Consider the following 18,304-nt stretch of genomic DNA (forward strand, 5'->3'; position numbering starts at 1 on the left):
TAAAAATATATATGTGCAACTAAAAGAAAAAATTAATGTGTACTTATTGAATTATATATATATATATGTATATATATAATACAATATATATGTATATTTCTATATCTACACTTCTCTTGCTTCTTTCTATCAAATAATAAAATAATGTAATAAAAAAATATATGCAAAGCGCTTTCTAATCCTCACGAACAGAAACCTTTGAAATTAAAGTTCTCCCATTGTACTTTACGTCCACTCATACATAGAAAGTGAGGTTATGTGCACGCATGTGCGCACATGTATACATACACATGTGCACACGTGTGACATTTTTGTTTGGCATAATGTTGAATCAACGAGAAGGCGCTCGAGAACGTGAGATTCATTCGGTCTCCTAATTAGGATCTTAAATTCTCAAATTAAGTGGTGTACGGTATACCTTCAGCTATATCTTCGTACAGTTATGTCAGTGGTAGGTATTACACATACATACCTTTGTTCATAGCGCAGGTACGGAACGCGCACATTTGGACGCCGTGCACAGGACGACGTCGCGGGCGCGTCGTTGGCAGCACTGTGCGCGCGCAGCGTTCCGGCGACGCTCGGCGTCGCAGTCGGTGCCGAGCCGTCGAGTCGAGCGGATCGAGAGCCGAGCCGATAAAGTGCCGTGAGGGTTAGTCGCGTGTGCGTGCGCTCGGGTCCTGGTATCGCCGGGGGCGTATCTCTCTTGGGGAGCCGGAGCACACAGCGAGCGGAGCGACGTAGGATGAGCGGGTTACTGAAGCTGTCGGCGTCGTTGCTACCGAGGGGCCTGCCTGGAGCGGCGACGCTGGTGAGAAAACCACCCGGAGCTCGCGAATTCGAACGGCGGCGAGGCTTCGTCCCCCGTTCAACGGCGGATTCTCACCCCGCGGCCGCCCGCGGGACCGGTCTCCTCGCAGAGAGAATAAAACGGGGAGGGACGATCATCGCGAGGGTCTCGCCGAGGGTCGCCCTCAATCACCCCGGCGAGGCCGGAACTCGGAAGCCCGTAGACGGGACTAGATCGGTCTCCTCTCGAGCGTGCACCTGGCCTAGAAAACCTCGCGTTACCAGCGCGGCCTCGCGCCATCTTAAAGGAACCAAAAAAAAAAAAAAAAGATCTCTGCCGACCCGTTATTCGGCGCCGATCACTCGATCCGTGACGGCAGGTCAGGGTCTGTCTCGCACGAATCTTCCGGCTCGTTATGTAATTTTTTATCCACCGTCCCCGCCGGGTGGTGAGGTGCACGACGACAACGCGGCGCGTTGGATGAATTACGTAAGGTGCGCGCGACCGAAGTGTACCAGCACCGCGACGAATAAATACGCGCGCGACCGGAAACACGCGTCTCCTCGCCCGCGGCCGTGCGTAACTCGGCGCCCGCGGTAAACGGCATATAATCGTGGCATTCCCCCTCGGCTTCCCACCGCCGAAGGGGAAAGTTCTTCCCTCGGCCCTTCCCGTGGCGGATCTCTCTCGGCGAGCCCCCGCCGCGGGGTAGAACCACGGCTCCATTCCACGGTCTATTTCCATATGCTCGGCCGCGTCGTCAGGCCGCCGACGACGGGGGCTGCTGCGCTAGGCGCTGCTCGCGTCTTCTAACGGTGCCTGCTCGATGGCTCGATAGCATATCCCGAGTCGAGATCCACTTTTACGGCGTTTCGGCCGGCCGTTGATGTCGACCTAGCTTGAGCGGTGAGCGAGGTATCGATATACCCGCTCTAGGCACTATATGTACTTAACTGCCGGCGACATCAATGAGATTCTCTCGAAGGATCATTTCGAAGCAAGATTTCTTTCCCGTTTTTTTTTCTTCAACGGTAAACATTAGATTCGCCCCGATTAATTGTTTTCGTTAATTTGTCGTTCGAGATTAGATTTGATAATTTTTTTTTTTTTTTCACAAATACAGACGCAGTTACGCGATATGATAATACTGATAGTAGCAGAGCCGGCGAGATAAGCGCGAGGCGCACCTGGCGAAATTTCGCCTCAATTGATAACGAGCTTTACTTTCACGTCTTCGTTTCCAGATTTTTAGAAAGCACCGCGACGGTATACGCTTTCGCGAAAGACTTCACACGCCGGGAATATGCGTGCAAAATTTATCACGAAATATTTGCAATCGTTACGGAGTATAGCGGCTCTCTTATCAAGGCTTTTATTCCGACGGCGAATTACGTGCGTACGAAAGCGTGTTTTATTTAAAAAGATAGTAAAGTTTATATTTGGAAATAATGTCACTCTTTAACCAACGTGCCTCCGCGCTATCTCATAGACTTTAATAGATGAGCGCGTCAATATGGACTTGCCACTGAATTTTTAGACAAATGTTTGAATGCCGAAACTACTTCTTTTTTTCAAACTCGGAATAAAGTTGAGATTGCGTTAAAATAAATCAGCCGAATCGAATTTTTTTTTTACATTTCCAAGAGAAAGTTCAACGTAGGAAAACGACGTTGAATTATTAATTTTTTTCGAGAGAGAGCATCGAAACAATGATATCGCTGCGCGATCTTAAGTTCAATTGGAAATGTGTGTGTCTTCTTATCTTTGAGTATAAGCAAGTTGCAAGTCAATGATAAGCCGAAAAATTATTGTCTTTTTGCAAATACCCCTAGCGTTGATGCGCTTATCACCTTTAATTATTTTGCGACGCGATACACGTTGCAACGAAGAGAATCGTTGCGTAATCTAGTCTAGCCCTCAACGGGACTAATTAACCCGCTAATTAATCCGCAGATATATCGTTCAAGTTGTTTATATATAAGGACATGTTCGTTAAATTACTTCTTCGTTTTTACGAAGAAGGAATAAAAATGTGCACATTATACGAGTCAGCTTTCCGTGAAGTGTAGCGAATCAACTTCAGTATCATAAGCACTTAATTGCCGCTTATCTAATGTCTTTTTGCATTGACTGCATTATAATGTTTTCATTTTTTTTATTCTAAAAAGAATTTGCAGATTTTCGTTATAAGCATTTTGCTACATTTGCTCGATTAAACGTGGAACGCGTAAAATTGTATCTGTAAATGGCATAAATAATACAAAATTGTTTTGTATTATCACATATTTAATTATGTACATTATATAATTTATAAAACAAGTGTGATTACACATACGTTTTATCTATAACCGACTTATGCTTGCCTCCATATGTTGTCTCGCAAATAGAACATGTCGAACCGAACGCGTATATACGATACACGTGCGCGTACGTACGTACACGTAATCGCAGAAGCATATTCGTGACTCATTATAAATAACAACGTGTCCACGTGACGTCTTACCTAACAATTTGCTCTCAAATCCGAAAGGAAGTAATTGAAGCTTCCTCAGCGGTTATGTGTTAAAAATCTATAAAAGCAGGAAGCTGTGAACTAAATAGATCAGTATATCATCGTGAATTAAAGCTGTGAACTAAATAAATCAGTATATCATTTTCTCTTTTATTGATATATCACTACTTTAAATTCTTCCAATAGAATTCGAATTTTGTATCCGAATATATTTTTTATCTTTGAATTTTTTATCACAAAATTTTACGAGATATGTGAAAGTTATACAGCCAACTGTTACGTTTAGTTAATTAATCCAGCGAAATAGTTAATTAAACGCGCACTCGTTGCCCCGTAAAATCTCGGAGTTTTGCGTTACGATTTCCATTGTTCTTGATAATCTTGATATCTCTATTTCGCTTCCGTTTTGCAGAACAAACTGGGACTGCCGCTCCTCCTCGGCAACCGCAAACTTCACCACACGCCGGATCGAGCGGCCAAGATCTCGGACGAGATCTCGAAGCAGTACCCGTTGGTGGACCACACGTATGACGCGGTGGTGGTGGGAGCCGGCGGCGCCGGTCTACGCGCGGCCTACGGCCTCGTGGCCGAGGGCTTCAAGACCGCGGTGGTCACCAAGCTGTTCCCGACGAGGTCGCACACAGTCGCCGCCCAGGGCGGCATCAACGCCGCCCTGGGCAACATGGAGGAGGACAATTGGCAGTGGCACATGTACGACACCGTCAAGGGCTCGGACTGGCTCGGCGACCAGGATGCCATTCACTACATGACCCGCGAGGCACCGAAGGCCGTCATCGAGCTGGAGAATTGTGGCATGCCCTTCAGCCGTACCACAGACGGTGAGTGAGAATGGGAGATAAGATAGACAAATCAACTATTTTATATTATATACAATATAAAATGTATGTTATAAATTACATTTATATATTGTAATAGATAATATTTTATATAAATTTTATTCACGTAATAGAAAAATTAAAAAAGAATAAAGAAGCCTAAAAGTTAAAAAGATTAAAGATTTAAAAACTTTTATAATACATATAAAACGATAGAATCTACGACATAGAAGGATCGATTGAAACCCGAGCATAAAGATCCAAATAAACGATTAAAAAAAGTTGCAAGATTATAAAAAGAGCGGCTAAAAAAATAAACTTAAAATAAATTTGTTTTTTTTTTTTTTAGTGAGGTTTTATACTTTATTTAAATTTCAAAATGATACAACCAAGGACTAGTATCAGGACACGTAATCGAAATAAATTGTTTCGTGCACATTTCTTGACATTTCTTGACAGTTTAATTAATAAATTGAGACGCTTAAGAACTTAGATCCGAAGCGTCCTCGCTGGTCATAGTCGCGACTGTTCCCGACGTTGCGGAATCTGATTCCGCATCGGAATCGTCCCTCCTGCTTCTGGAACGCCTTCTTTCTTTTCTTTCCTGAAACGTAAACAGCCATACGTTATCTAAGAATTATGACAGATTATAAAAGTCGTAAAATTTTAGTACAAAGTTACCCATCTCTAATTTTACATTTCTCTGATAATATATAAACATAAAATATATATATACATATTTATATTAAACTTTACTTTTTTGTGAATAATTAATGTATAATTAATACATAATTAACTGAATATAATAATGTAATGACGAAATTGAAAGAAATGCATAGAAAAATATGATTTTAATTTTACTTAAAAAAAATATGGGAAAATAAGTAAAAATTTATTTAACGAACGAACTTCTCGTTCTTTCTTTTTCTGATCCCTTTGATTGTCGAGCTTCTTCGACGAGTCGCTGCTATTAGCCTTGTTCTGCTGTGTGTTTTTATTATTCTGCTGCGATTGTTGCTGCGCTAACTTGGCCGCTTCTACATAGGGCATCTTCTCCGCGGATGACATTTTTCGCCACGTTTGTCCCCCGAGGCGAAACAGATCTCTACTCTTCACCTTGTTATAATCCTGTAATTCGACAGAATTCTGCTTACACGATGCTCGCGTGTATAATCCCCATTATTTTTGTGATTAGTTACCTGCCTAAAGTCTTGCATAAAGTTCAGGAAAGCATTCGCGCTTCTCCATTGCTTCCTCCGCGAAGGCTTATGCGATCTTGATCTCGACCTTGATCGCGTGCGGGATGGCCGTCTGTCGTGTTGGCCGGACTCTGTTCTGTCCAAATGTACGCGTCATACAATTATTATAAGTGGGAAAATGATGATCAGACGTAATTACGCAAACGATACGTACGTATTTTCAAAAAAATTTATTGATATTTTTTTATATATATTTTTTTAATGTGTTAAAATAGATGCAACTTATACATATATTATGTGTAGAAGCAATTTATTAAAAGTGCTCATCTGTCATATATTACGTCTTAATTACAGATCGCATGCGTTTACGTAACTCACTCATCTCGCGTGCGTTTACGGCTGGAGGGGGGCCTCGGTAGTTCTTGGTACTGATTATCAGAACCTCTGTCTTGCCCTGCGGCCCCGTCCTCTTCTATGCCTCCCGTTACTTCATGAATTTCTTCTCTTCTATTGTCGTCTTCCATGATTTGACAATGATCCCAAAAAGGTGTATTCGCCCTACCAGTATTTACGTACGGAACCAATGCATTCTTACTCGATATCGATAAAAAATAGATAATTATAGGTAGCAAGAATTTGTCCCCGCAACTGAGAAAATAAAACGCGAATTTTTCGAAACACCGTGAAAATAACAAATGTCATGTCACGGTTGCCATGCAGTTGAAGATTGCCGCTTATCATCAGACTTGAATCATTACAGAATCTATTTCATATTTTTAACCCTCGATTATTTAAATATGAAAGTTTAATTTTTTAATAATTAAATTCTCGATTTAGATTTTTTTATTATTTCATTTAAATAGATAATTGAAATAGAGAAATTTATAATTAGAATATGTAGAGGATCTTTAAATTTCTTTCCTTGTATATTAATATCTGATTTATGAAATAAGTCATGTACTAATGTACGACTTATTAATATATAATATTAATATTAATATATAATAAAATCTAATTTATGAAATAAGTCTAATCTTGACATCGTTTGTCAGAATTTCATATTTGTAATTATTTAACACAAATCCTTTTATATAAAAATCTCTACAGTGTCATCATATTGTTAATAAAATTCAATAAATATCATATATCAATATATATTAATAAAAATTAATTCTGGACCATCTTTGTCTTTTCCATCAGGCAAAATCTATCAACGCGCCTTCGGCGGTCAGTCTCTCAAGTTCGGTAAGGGCGGCCAGGCTCACCGATGCTGCTGCGTGGCCGACAGGACCGGCCATTCGTTGCTGCACACACTTTACGGCCAGTCGCTGAGCTACGACTGCAACTACTTTGTCGAGTACTTCGCCCTCGATTTGCTGATGGAGGACGGCGAGTGTCGCGGTGTGATCGCGCTCTGCCTGGAGGACGGGACGCTCCATCGCTTTCACGCGAAGAACACAGTGCTCGCTACCGGCGGCTACGGACGCGCCTACTTCTCCTGCACGTCCGCACACACCTGCACCGGAGATGGCACCGCCATGGTTTCGAGAGCGAATTTGCCTAATCAGGACCTGGAGTTCGTGCAATTTCATCCTACAGGCACGTATTGAATATTTAATATCTCAGGATTTGCAATCGGATTATTGCTGTAATGTAACATTGAAATGTCTGTAAATAGCATTGAAATATCTTTAAATAGTGGGATTTGTGGTATTTTTATCGATGATTCTTAAATTGAAATGCTAGGAATAATATTCAATTAGTGAGAAATTAAATGTTGAAGTTTCTAAGTGCTTCTAAATGAAATAAATCTTTTTAGTATTTACAAGTGTGATTATCTTAAAATATTTTATGTATGATAAAGAGAATTAATTACCTATTTCCTTGATTTGCACTAATAAAAAAAAACTTTGTATTCATTTCAGGTATCTACGGCGCCGGATGTTTGATCACAGAAGGCAGTCGCGGCGAAGGTGGTTATCTGATAAACAGCGAGGGCGAGAGGTTCATGGAGCGTTACGCGCCGGTAGCGAAGGATCTGGCGTCGCGAGACGTGGTGTCTAGATCCATGACAATGGAGATTAGAGAGGGCAGGTGAGTCACCGGGCCGGTAAAGAGACGTCTTTTTGTCCGCACCTTCGGAAATATTCGTGGTAAATATAGTCCCTCTTTTCTCTTCTTAGAGGCGTTGGACCGGAGAAGGATCATATTTACTTGCAGCTACACCATCTGCCGCCTGAACAGCTGGCCGCTCGGCTGCCAGGGATTTCGGAGACGGCGATGATATTCGCTGGCGTCGACGTGACCCGGGAACCCATCCCCGTCTTACCCACCGTCCATTACAATATGGGTACGTTAATATAATTAACATTTTTTTTCTAAACTCTCGTGATTTCTAGAAATTGGCTGTTTAAATTAAAATGGGGATACCCTGTATATACATAATTTGCGCGCACACAAATAATATATTTCTCAACAATGTTGCAAGTAGAATATGTTTTAATAAAGAATATTGATTGTAATCCGCGATTAAGTATGTTCTTTGTTAGTCTGAAGGTCGTCATTAAAGTTAATGTTGATCAAAAGCATTGATAGAAAGATTTCAACATTTAAAAAAAATTATATAATTCCATTTTAAAAAGTCAAGTTGATTTTTATATCTTTTCAACGTTTTCTCTTAGAAAAAAAAGTTGAAAACTTGAACTAAAATACGTTTCTCTTGAAACCGTTTCACTTTCACCTGAAACATTTTTTCCTGAAATCTTGTGATTTCCAGAAAGTCTCTATTTTAATGAAAATGAGACCCTGTATATGCACAGCAATCAATGTGTGCTAATAAAAAATGAATTTAATTTTATCTTCGTAATGAAAATGAAACTTAAAATAGCTATTGTCATTATGCGATGAGTTTTCTTCCACATTAATATTCGAGTGTGATGAATTTCAGTCGAAAGCCTTCTTCGCGATGACGCCATCAGAGTCATCATTGTTCTTCTTAGTAGGCAAATACTGTAATAAAATAATTTGCCCCACGCGACACAGAGTAATTCTTTAATGAGATTCGTCATCAAACTATTTTGTTCTATTTGCGACGATTTTTGCGACTCCACGAAAGTGATTAATCTATGTAGTAAACTATATTGACAATTACAGGAGGTGTACCGACGAATTACAAAGGTCAAGTGTTGACTAAGGAGAACAATCAAGACAAAGTAGTACCTGGCTTATACGCGTGCGGCGAAGCTGCCTGCGCGTCCGTTCACGGAGCTAATCGACTGGGTGCCAATTCTCTATTGGATTTGGTCGTATTCGGACGTGCCTGCGCTAAAACTATCTCCCAAGAGAACAAGCCCGGCGAGACGATCGGGCCTCTGAAACCTGTACGTTTCTCTGCTATTTCAGAGACATGAGCTCTCCATGAGCATTTTATATATAAACTACATTTTTATTTTTACTGTAAGATAAATGTTACGTCTTGCTCGCGTGTTTTTTAGAACGCCGGCGAGGAGACGGTAGCTAATTTAGACTGGGTGAGAAACGCCAACGGTTCCGTCTCCACCGCGGAATTGAGGCTGACTATGCAGAAAACCATGCAGACGCACGCGGCGGTCTTCAGAGACGCCGAAAGCTTACAGGAAGGTAAAAAAAAAAGAAGACCATTGACGATTCACTCCGCGCGTCGAATTTACGAACGTTATGTAACAGCATTGGAAATGTTACTATGTACTTTTTTTTATCCACAGGCTGTCGGAAGATGACCGACCTCTACAAGAAAATGGACGATTTAAAGGTCGCGGACAAGTCTTTAATATGGAACTCCGATTTGATAGAGACGCTCGAGCTGCAAAATCTGATGGTCAACGCGATGCAGACTATCATCGCGGCGGAGAACAGGAAGGAGAGCCGCGGCGCGCACGCACGCGAGGATTACAAACAGAGACTCGACGAATACGATTACAGTAAATCGATCGAGAGCCAGCAATCGAAACCGTTCGATCAACATTGGAGGAAGCACACGCTGTCGAAGATCAATCCGAGAACAGGAAAGGTATTTGCCATTCATTATATTTGCAAATAGTATGGAGAGATAGAAGTATCAGTTGTTTAAAAATTACATGAATTAATGGACCTTTATTGTTTTTCATTTTAATACTTCCAGTCGATTATACTTCCCTATTTATTCAACATCTAATCCTATTTTATTTATTTCAAGGTGTCTCTGGACTACAGACCGGTGATTGACGTTACGCTCAATCAAAAGGAATGCGCGACGGTTCCGCCGGCGATTCGTTCCTACTAGACTAATTCTCTACAAACGGACAATATTTAAAAAATATCCATCGCCCTAGGATTCTCATCAATCGTCACCGAGTTTCGGTCTCAGCGCGATTCTCGATTCGCAGCCTAACACTGAGCATTACTTAGATCGGGCGTAAAGGAAATCGTCGCCGCGACGCGACGGTCCTTGGCGCTAGAACCAGTTGCGCAGCAAACCTGTTAATTAATTTATTTCACACATTATACATATACACACGTACACGTACATACGGACACACACATACACACACGCACACGAACTTCATCGTGCACCAAAGTTGATTCTTGTCACTCGTTTGCGCCGTAAGTCGCGCAAGCAGAATTAAGCAGGTCCTCGTAGGATGCCGGTGCTGAGATTATTGTCCTCTCGTCTACGTGAGGGAGTACGCACGATCTCGCTCAGCGGAATCGGTACTCAAGTTCAATAAGTAATAGTCAAAACTAGAACAATTCGCGCAGTAACAGAAGGGGGGAGGGAGGGTCCGTATCGTAGAATACGGGTCTTTTCAGGAAATACGTTTTCTCTCCTGTAATATAGTACAACGTATCCGATTACGACGCGTTCTCAATGCGCTCAAGCCAACAGTATAACAACGTATTCTCGCGTGCAGTGGTATAATGTGTACTCGGTGATAACAGAACATCGATTGAATTTTGCATAGATTACGAAAATTCACGTACAATAAGACTTTTGCAAACTTTTGATGAGGGCTTACCAAGAACTCCGCTGGCAGGAGTACGTTTCTTGAATTAATAATCAATTCATTTCCTACTTTCTGAATATTCATTGTAAAATCGTATTAAATCTTCGTAATTTTTTATGAATAAAACGTTGAAATCTGTCAAGTTTGCTACACGCGATGGTACTTTGAGGCTGTACCGCTGTACTTCAATACGATTGTTATTCTCGATATCGATTTGACGTTTTATTGCAGCTATTTACACATGTTTTTGCCATTGTGGACATATACAAGAATTGCATCAAGGATTTATTTTTAAATGCCTTTCGATGCATACTGTTGCAGAGAATCAATCGACAGTGAAAATGAATTAATATTTGTGACAATATTGATGATAATTGGCATATTATTGCTCCGTATAAACTCTGTTTTTGATTGAAAAGTGATTGAATAATTGAAATGTCTGTAGAAATTATTTACGCGCGAATATGATTATAAGCGCATAATATTTAAAAAGATTATTTGACAGTATGCTTCTTTCTCGTATTTTTCGTTGCGGCTGTATACTTAAATATTTTACAAGACAACATAGAAGTGGTATTGATGTTAATTGTTTTTATAAACTATGTTGTAGAACTATAAAAGCTGTTTATTTATTATTATATATTATTTAATAATTTATCTTTTGTATGCGTGTCAATAAGACAATTTTCTTTTCAAAATAATTTATGAAGATAAAAATTGAACGAAGTAAATCTTAATTTTTCTTTTGGTGATAAACATTAGATAAATATAAAAGAGGACAATAAGGAATTAGATGATAAATATATGATATTAAAATTATTGCGTGAGGTTTAAATTTATTTTTATTCGATTAAAACTACTTCTATGTTGTCTTCCAGCGTCGTACTGATATTATGTACTTCGTAGAACGTGAGTTGAGTAAAATATTACCAGAACACGGCACAGAGATAAAAAAAATCTATAGTCTCGATTTGTAAAAACAGAGATCGTGTGAGCGTGTTGCTTGGCATGGTGGAAATGTACATAAATTGTGAAAAATATCAATAAAACGTTGATACACCTTTTACTCGACGGAACATCATTTACTAAGCAGTAAATTATTTATTCTTCATAAATAATAATCGTCTAAGATAATGCTGGCTTGTAAAATAATTTTGTGAGATTTATTTCAAGATCATAAAATCAATTTGTGAGATTGTTTTGAATTAATTAGGCTTATCCTGCCACGAGAAAAAAACTTAAGTGCAGTGTTATATTTCCAATGCAGAAACTAATAGAAATATAAAATAAATTTATTAAACAAATAATTTATTAAAAACTGTATATATCGAGTCGCATTTCTAACTTGGGGAATTACTTTAAATCAGATAAAACGATAAGGGCAAGGGAGAGACTCGTATTAATAAGTCACATTGGAGTTTTTTTTTGCAAGTATTTATTAAACCCATACTTTTGCAGTATTCGCACGTCATAAATAAGAAGTTCGCAGATTAAATAAAAACTACTACCGAGGACTTTCTCTAAAGCATTAAACTAAAGCTCACCGCGAGCTAATACTCCAGACGATTTTTACATGTTACAATTTAATTTAATTTAATAAATGAGGATGTGTTTTGATGAGCATGTATACTCGCACTCGCAATATATATAGGTATATGTACGACGCTACCGAGAAAAGTCGGTAAACGTCCGAAAACATCCCTTTTTTTTGTTCCTACATCTCGCTAAGAAAGGCTTCGGCACGCGGGATTCTTATAAAACAATAATAAAAATCCGAAAAAGTCATTGGCACGACGTAAATGCTTTCCACAACGACATGACGCAAAGAAAATCTGCGAGCGCACACAGTAATAATATAGAAAAAATAAAAACATATTTCGTACAAGTTATGAATATATTTAAATACATCTGCAATCTGCCATTAAAATATTTAAAATATAAACATTCGCATTTACATAATTAAAAAATTATATAACTTTGTTTTTAATTTTTCAGATATATATTTTTTTATTAAAAAATGAGATCCCTTTTTTTGGCACTCGCAATTTTCTTTGTGTCGAGCACACACTTGTTAAACCGCATGAGACGTTCTCACGCACTTTGGGGTCGAGCAGTACTTCTCCAAACGCTTGGCAGAAAAGCTCGACAGGAAAGCGGACGATTTAAAGCGAGCATGACGTATCTTTGTCGAGGAACGCTATAAATACAACTCCGGCTCTTTTTAAACTTTCATAGACCCAAGGAGATTCGTATAAATTTTCCAGTTAAAATGCGAACGAATAGTACAATTGTGTATTCACGTAGCCTTTTCTCCTCGCCGTACCAATTTCGAAGTGTAATTAATGCTTCGAAACGATAAACTTTCTAATTGCTATAATTTGTGGAAATAATTTTTCTCAAATTCGTAACACACCGACTTGCCTATCGATCCTTAGGGCTATGACGATTGAATCACGTCACGTTTAACACTAAATCCTCGCTAGAGAGGCAAAACTTGGACTAAATTTTTATCGTATACAAGTCGCAAGCTCGGAATTATTTTCGCCGATGATACAGTTGTGACAATTGAAAGCGAGGGATTACCGAGGAATTATTTACCTAACGAAACCGATACGTCGTGCTCTCGCGCGATAGCCTCGGACGGGCTTCTCGCCGTCAGATCGCTCTCGATCGATTAATTGTCGCCTAATAAATTATCCTAAGAATTCGCGTAATGCAAACTCGCGCTCCTTCGCGCGACAGAGAGGCCGAGGTGTAACTTGCGTTACGTAAAAAAGTAAAGTGAAGATCGGGGCTTCTCTCGCATTGCTATATAGGAACGACCGAAGATCTAAGCTACCGTCATTAAAAGTTTTCCGAAGTTTCAATGATATTTGCTACATCGTGCAAGCCTCGCGCTTCGGAAAAATATTACGGCAATTTTGAATAATTTGAAAAAAAAAGGAAAACATTTATAATAATCAATCCGCGGTAAAAATCGAATTTTTCGGCAAATGAATCGGTCGTTTTCTGAACACTTTAAATTTAAGAAATTAAAATTATCTCAAAATAGATACGTAACTATAACGATGTGACAATGATGTTATTATATTACTTACACACACAATATAAAAATCTTTAGAATACACACTTTCGCGAGAAGTCTTCTAGCTGTTTTAATTTGGAAAAAATTACGGCCTTACCGCCGTTTTCTAAACTGACCGATTCAGGTGCAAACGTGGCGAAAATTGCATCGAGAAGTTCAATTCTGCTTACAAGTATGCGAGTGATGGCAAATAAATTGTTACGACGGCCAAATGATATAAAAATATTTCGGAATATTACAACTACCAAAATTATTCTGCGCGAGAACAGTAGTAGTTTCCAAGACATAACGATGTCAATCAAAACTAAAATTAATGATCCGTTTCGTGTCCACATAAACTCTGAGATTACATTCTCTTATTCTTCTTTGCGCACATCTCGAATTTTATACACCAACCAGAAAGATTTTAGGTACAAACTGAGTGAATTAAAAAAAGAAAAGTTATCAGAGTGTCCTTTCGATTCATTCTTGCTTTTCTTGCTGCTTGTTTTTTTTTTCGACATTACATATTTATACTCTAAACTTAAGACAATAGGTAAAATCCAAAAATATTTCAAAGAGCAATCAAATCTGTTTTGTAAATACGTATTCTCGAACAGAAAGATTTCTCTTTGGCAAATTATCTATTTCTCTTGCTTTGCAAAGAAGCCATTTTGCAAATAAGTTTTTTTTCGCAACGATGATACAATTTCATATCAACGGCAAGAAAGATTCGTTCGAAGACGACAAAATCTGTTTCCTAGCAGAAATTGTTATCGTAATTTGAATTCTGATCAGAAATTGCTGAAGAAGGAATCGAAATGAACTTCGCGACACAGTGAATCGGCGTAAAAAAAAAAAAAAAATTGGAATCCGTTCTCGGTAAGAGCAGTATTCAAACTAGTTCGCTGCAACGTAGTTAAGTTCAGTGTAACGTAGAAATTCTTCGTAGAATTCGGACGTCGATTGCGTATAAGTTTTGTACTTTCGCCGGAAAGACGATAAATGACGACGGTGGTCCCTGATGTCGAGGGACCAGCTGAATACGGCTTTTGTGTCTTACGGGGGAAGAAGCCACGAGGGCCCGAAACAGGTCCCCTTTTTCCCCCCTCGTCAGCCGCCCTCCTCAGGAACATAATGCATATCATCCACGGTTCACATTCACACATTTCTCTTTCTCTCCTGGGTCTCGCACGCGATGGTGGTGGGTGACGCTAGATGGTTGGTGATGGATTTAAGTCTTGTGCATGGTTGGCGGTGCTCGGGCCGACGCCGTTCACGAGGTAGCCCGCAGCTTCTCCAACGCGGGCACCAGCGACTCCTCCAGGGAGGGTCCGCAGCTCAGCCCGCACTCACCGATCCATCTCGCCTTACCACTCGCATGGGACTGTAAATGAAAATAGGTATCTCTCATAAATTAAGCTGCGCAAATTTGTTTTTCAATTTTTCGAAAATTAAGGAAGTCTTATACGCGATTTTAATATGTCAATATAATGTGAAAGTGCCAAGATTACTATACCAAATCATTATTAATAGTCGAAAATTAATATTATACTATCCGGATTCCTTCCTCATCGCAATTAATGAACAAAAAATTTGATGTACCCAATGGACGACGAAAAGATTATTGAAATGAAAATGGATGATGAAGCTAAGTGGCGGATTTAATCAGCGATTTAATGAGAGAAAAATCCACGGAAATTAATGTCAAACCGCGAGAACATCGGTTCTTCTCGGAGGAAAAAGGGATCACGGGACGGATGATATTTACCATGGTGAGGTCGCGCTTCCACACGGTGCGGCAGCGACCGTCACAGAGCGGGCACGGCCGTTGCAGGGAGTAACCGCCGCACTCGCTGCAGTCCAGGGAGACGTGCTCCTCGCTCCACGACACTCCGCATCTGCGCAAAGAGCAAGATAACGATAATGAATCGTCGTCTACGTGTAGTATAAGGTACGCGAGTATGCTAATAACAGAAGGCGTGTTACAAGACGCGGAAGACGCTTGCGACCCGGCGACGCGAGAGAACTCGGTGATCTGCATCGCAAAACTGTATATACACCGTCGAGGAGGGACGGTCTTTCAGACGAAACAAGGTCGTCCGGTTTAACAATTCGATCAGCTTCCATCCGGTTTACGCGAGATTCGCTCGTTTGATATCACGATAAGGATACATGATACATATCGCGAAATTGTACAGCTTAAAATAATCGACAAGTATATACCGGAAATGACACGAAATTACGACGGCAGAATTGCGCAAAATTATAGACCAATCGGTATAGATATACAATATGTATTAAAGATTTTACTGAATGAAGAGTTCGCGAGACTCGATAATAATCTTGATTGAGGACGAAAGAGCAATCTCTTTCTAGGACGTCGAATGTTTTTGATTAGTCGAGTCACGGGCCACGTGAATATTTCACGGAAATGCCGCGCGTTGCACATCGAGGCTGCACATGCCCGATGTAGGGCATCGATTTGCCGGAATATAACCGCGTCAACCGTCGTCGGCAGACAAAACGCTGGGCATACTAGCCTCGTTTCTTGCATTCCGCGCACCGATAGCTATCTCCAAACGATCTCGACCCCGATGCGCGCTTGTACTAAAGTTTCAACCAGGCCGCGAAGGGAATCGATTTCGAGTCCATCCCGAGACTCGAGACTTTTCGCACCGAGCGCCAAATTAATCGAGCGTAATAATAATTATCTCCATTAAGGGGGGACACATTCCTCTGCCGAATAGGTGAATTAAACGCGACGCGACGAGAATTAGAGTCTGGCTCCGGATCGTACCGGATTCCATTGTCCGGACAGCGCGGCGACACGTCATTCGATAACGGTGCAGGTTGCGTAATCCGCCGATCAACTCCCACGGGCCGCGCGCGACGACCGATTCGTATGACGATAAAAAGAAAAGAGCAAAAATTAAATACTTACGTAAAGCAGGAGTTGAGCTGGGCGCGCAGCTCCTCGATCGTGAGGATCGTGTCCTGGTACTGGGGATGCGAGCCCTGCAGACCGTCGTCCACGCTCCCGCACAGGCTGTGGCGGGATAACGATATGTTACTCCTGTGTAAAACAAAATGACGACTCATGTAAATTAGGCGAAAACTTCCTAATTTTAATTTTAATGCTAACGAATTAATAATTTTCATTAAACTCGCGGAGCCAATGTCTTCAAGTTTTCCACTTACGGTTTCAACTATTGTACGTTAAAGACTATTACATTCGCGTCATTCTTATCGTAAATCTCTCTTAGTTTTTCCTATTGGATTCATAGAATAATCTCTATTTTATTTAAATTTGTAAAATATGTTCTAATGACGATTTCCCCTTTTTTTCTAGCTACTCTTTGTCACCTCGATCTCACATACGACGGTTTTTCCTTTTTTTTTTTCTAGCAACTCTCTGTCACGTCGATCTCAGATACATATGCATGCAGCAACACGAGGAAAATCAAGTCGTGAAGTAACTGTTTCATAATTAAGACATTACTCTAATTTCTACTTCTAAAAGAAATCGGTCTACTTAATTCGGTTAGAGAATGTTCTTAATGCTAATTACTCGATCTTTCGTAAATTCGTTTCGTTTCCGTTACATAACGCCGACCTCAATCTGTCCCCCGTGGGGGACTCTGTACTCTCTTCGCCGAGGTGAAGTATACGTGGAGGGGGGAAGGGGGCAAGAGTCCGCGTGCAAGAGTCCGGTCCGGCGCGAATTTAAATATCCGTGAGACCACGCTCCGTGATTCCCGGAGGTACGATTTATCGGAACGAGGATGAGATACGTGAGCGAAACCGCCTTGAACCTGCCCGGCCGAAGAGATGAGTCCTGCGAGCGCGCGGCGGCACGGCCGGGCCCCGCGATTAGCTCGAATAAGCGTGCGCGTATGGTAATCAGGAAGGAGAAAAAAAAACGCGCGCGGCTTCTTTCACGTGACGGCGACGTGAACGCACGCGTAATGAGCCCCGGCGCGTCCGTGTCTGTGTGCGCTCGGCACGGCCACGCGGAGACCGTGGGGAAGGCAGGCACGGGGGAACAAAGGCCAGGAACGGCGGCGGAGGTTTTTTTTTTTTGAATGACCGCCAGGCGAAAATCATTAGGATTGGCCTCTGCGCCTCTGCGTCACGCTGATTATACAACTCTCTTTAATTAAATGGCACAAAATAAGTGGGTCTTCCTCGCGCACACGTTGTATACGTGAAACTTTTTAAATAAAAGTCGCAATACCGTCGATGTACTCGAGGACGATGAAAATTATTGCGATTTCTGCTGCAATATTTCCATCGCGACGTAGCGATGATTGTAGGATAATTAGTGGAGTGCAATGATTATCCCCGGAGAGTTTTTTTTCCCGGAGAGAATTTCAAATTACGATTAAAACGACGCTGGGACACTGCGCAATATTTAATTATCGAATTTAATTGGCCGGTATAAATTCATTGCAATTCTGCATGAAGATTTGAATTTTTTTGATATCGATTAGAGAGAATATGAGGATCACGATATAACTGAGTTAATAACACCAATCTTCGTTCATTTTCGTTCGATTCGATTCTCCAAATTAATCGCGTTTATATTCCTTTTCAAATTTTCAATCGGAGGGCAATAATTTCAATTATGAAATTGATGGCGGTGTTAAATCATTTACAACGCGATTGGCGTTTCCGGCGGTACGCAATACGTACATTGCGTAGGAAGTCGCGAGTTTATGGCGTCGCGCGCTTCGACGAGAAATGCGAAATAAAATCGTCGATTTGACAGTTGCGCGAGACATCCCTCTCTCTCTCTCTCTCTCTCTCCAGCTGCATCGCGCCTCCGCATTCAGGATTATATACCGCACGTATCTAGCGCGCTAATTAACCACGTCGAAAT

At 40.8% G+C, this 18,304-nt stretch overlaps 3 protein-coding genes across 3 annotated transcripts in view; 1 reads left to right on the forward strand and 2 right to left on the reverse strand.

Annotated features, from left to right (window-relative positions):
• The first annotated feature begins 597 nt into the window (after positions 1–597).
• On the forward strand, positions 598–10,978 carry LOC105450111 (succinate dehydrogenase [ubiquinone] flavoprotein subunit, mitochondrial-like). The gene is made up of 9 exons (XM_011689769.1): positions 598–811; positions 3,715–4,141; positions 6,538–6,936; positions 7,263–7,431; positions 7,521–7,687; positions 8,491–8,717; positions 8,832–8,976; positions 9,081–9,385; positions 9,551–10,978. The coding sequence occupies exons 1-9, from the start codon at positions 746–748 to the stop codon at positions 9,635–9,637; spliced, it is 1,992 nt and encodes a 663-aa protein (XP_011688071.1). The 5' UTR covers positions 598–745; the 3' UTR covers positions 9,638–10,978.
• LOC105450110 (high mobility group B protein 2-like) lies at positions 4,472–6,070 on the reverse strand. The gene is made up of 4 exons (XM_011689767.1): positions 5,716–6,070; positions 5,338–5,473; positions 5,048–5,266; positions 4,472–4,742 (listed from the first exon to the last, which is right to left on the reverse strand). The coding sequence occupies exons 1-4, from the start codon at positions 5,859–5,861 to the stop codon at positions 4,620–4,622; spliced, it is 624 nt and encodes a 207-aa protein (XP_011688069.1). The 5' UTR covers positions 5,862–6,070; the 3' UTR covers positions 4,472–4,619.
• Positions 10,979–12,385: 1,407 nt separating the features above from the next.
• Positions 12,386–18,304, reverse strand: part of LOC105450112 — a 42,763-nt gene continuing 36,844 nt past the window's right edge. The window contains exons 4-6 of the mRNA XM_011689770.1: positions 16,367–16,498; positions 15,194–15,323; positions 12,386–14,809 (exon numbers count right to left, since the gene is read on the reverse strand). Of these exons, the coding sequence (XP_011688072.1) occupies positions 14,699–14,809; positions 15,194–15,323; positions 16,367–16,498 (373 nt within the window). The 3' untranslated portion in view covers positions 12,386–14,698. The remainder of the gene's footprint in view (positions 14,810–15,193; positions 15,324–16,366; positions 16,499–18,304) is intronic.

This window comes from Wasmannia auropunctata, unplaced genomic scaffold, assembly GCF_000956235.1.
Source record: "Wasmannia auropunctata unplaced genomic scaffold, wasmannia.A_1.0 LD336069.1, whole genome shotgun sequence".
NCBI lineage: Eukaryota > Metazoa > Arthropoda > Insecta > Hymenoptera > Formicidae > Wasmannia > Wasmannia auropunctata.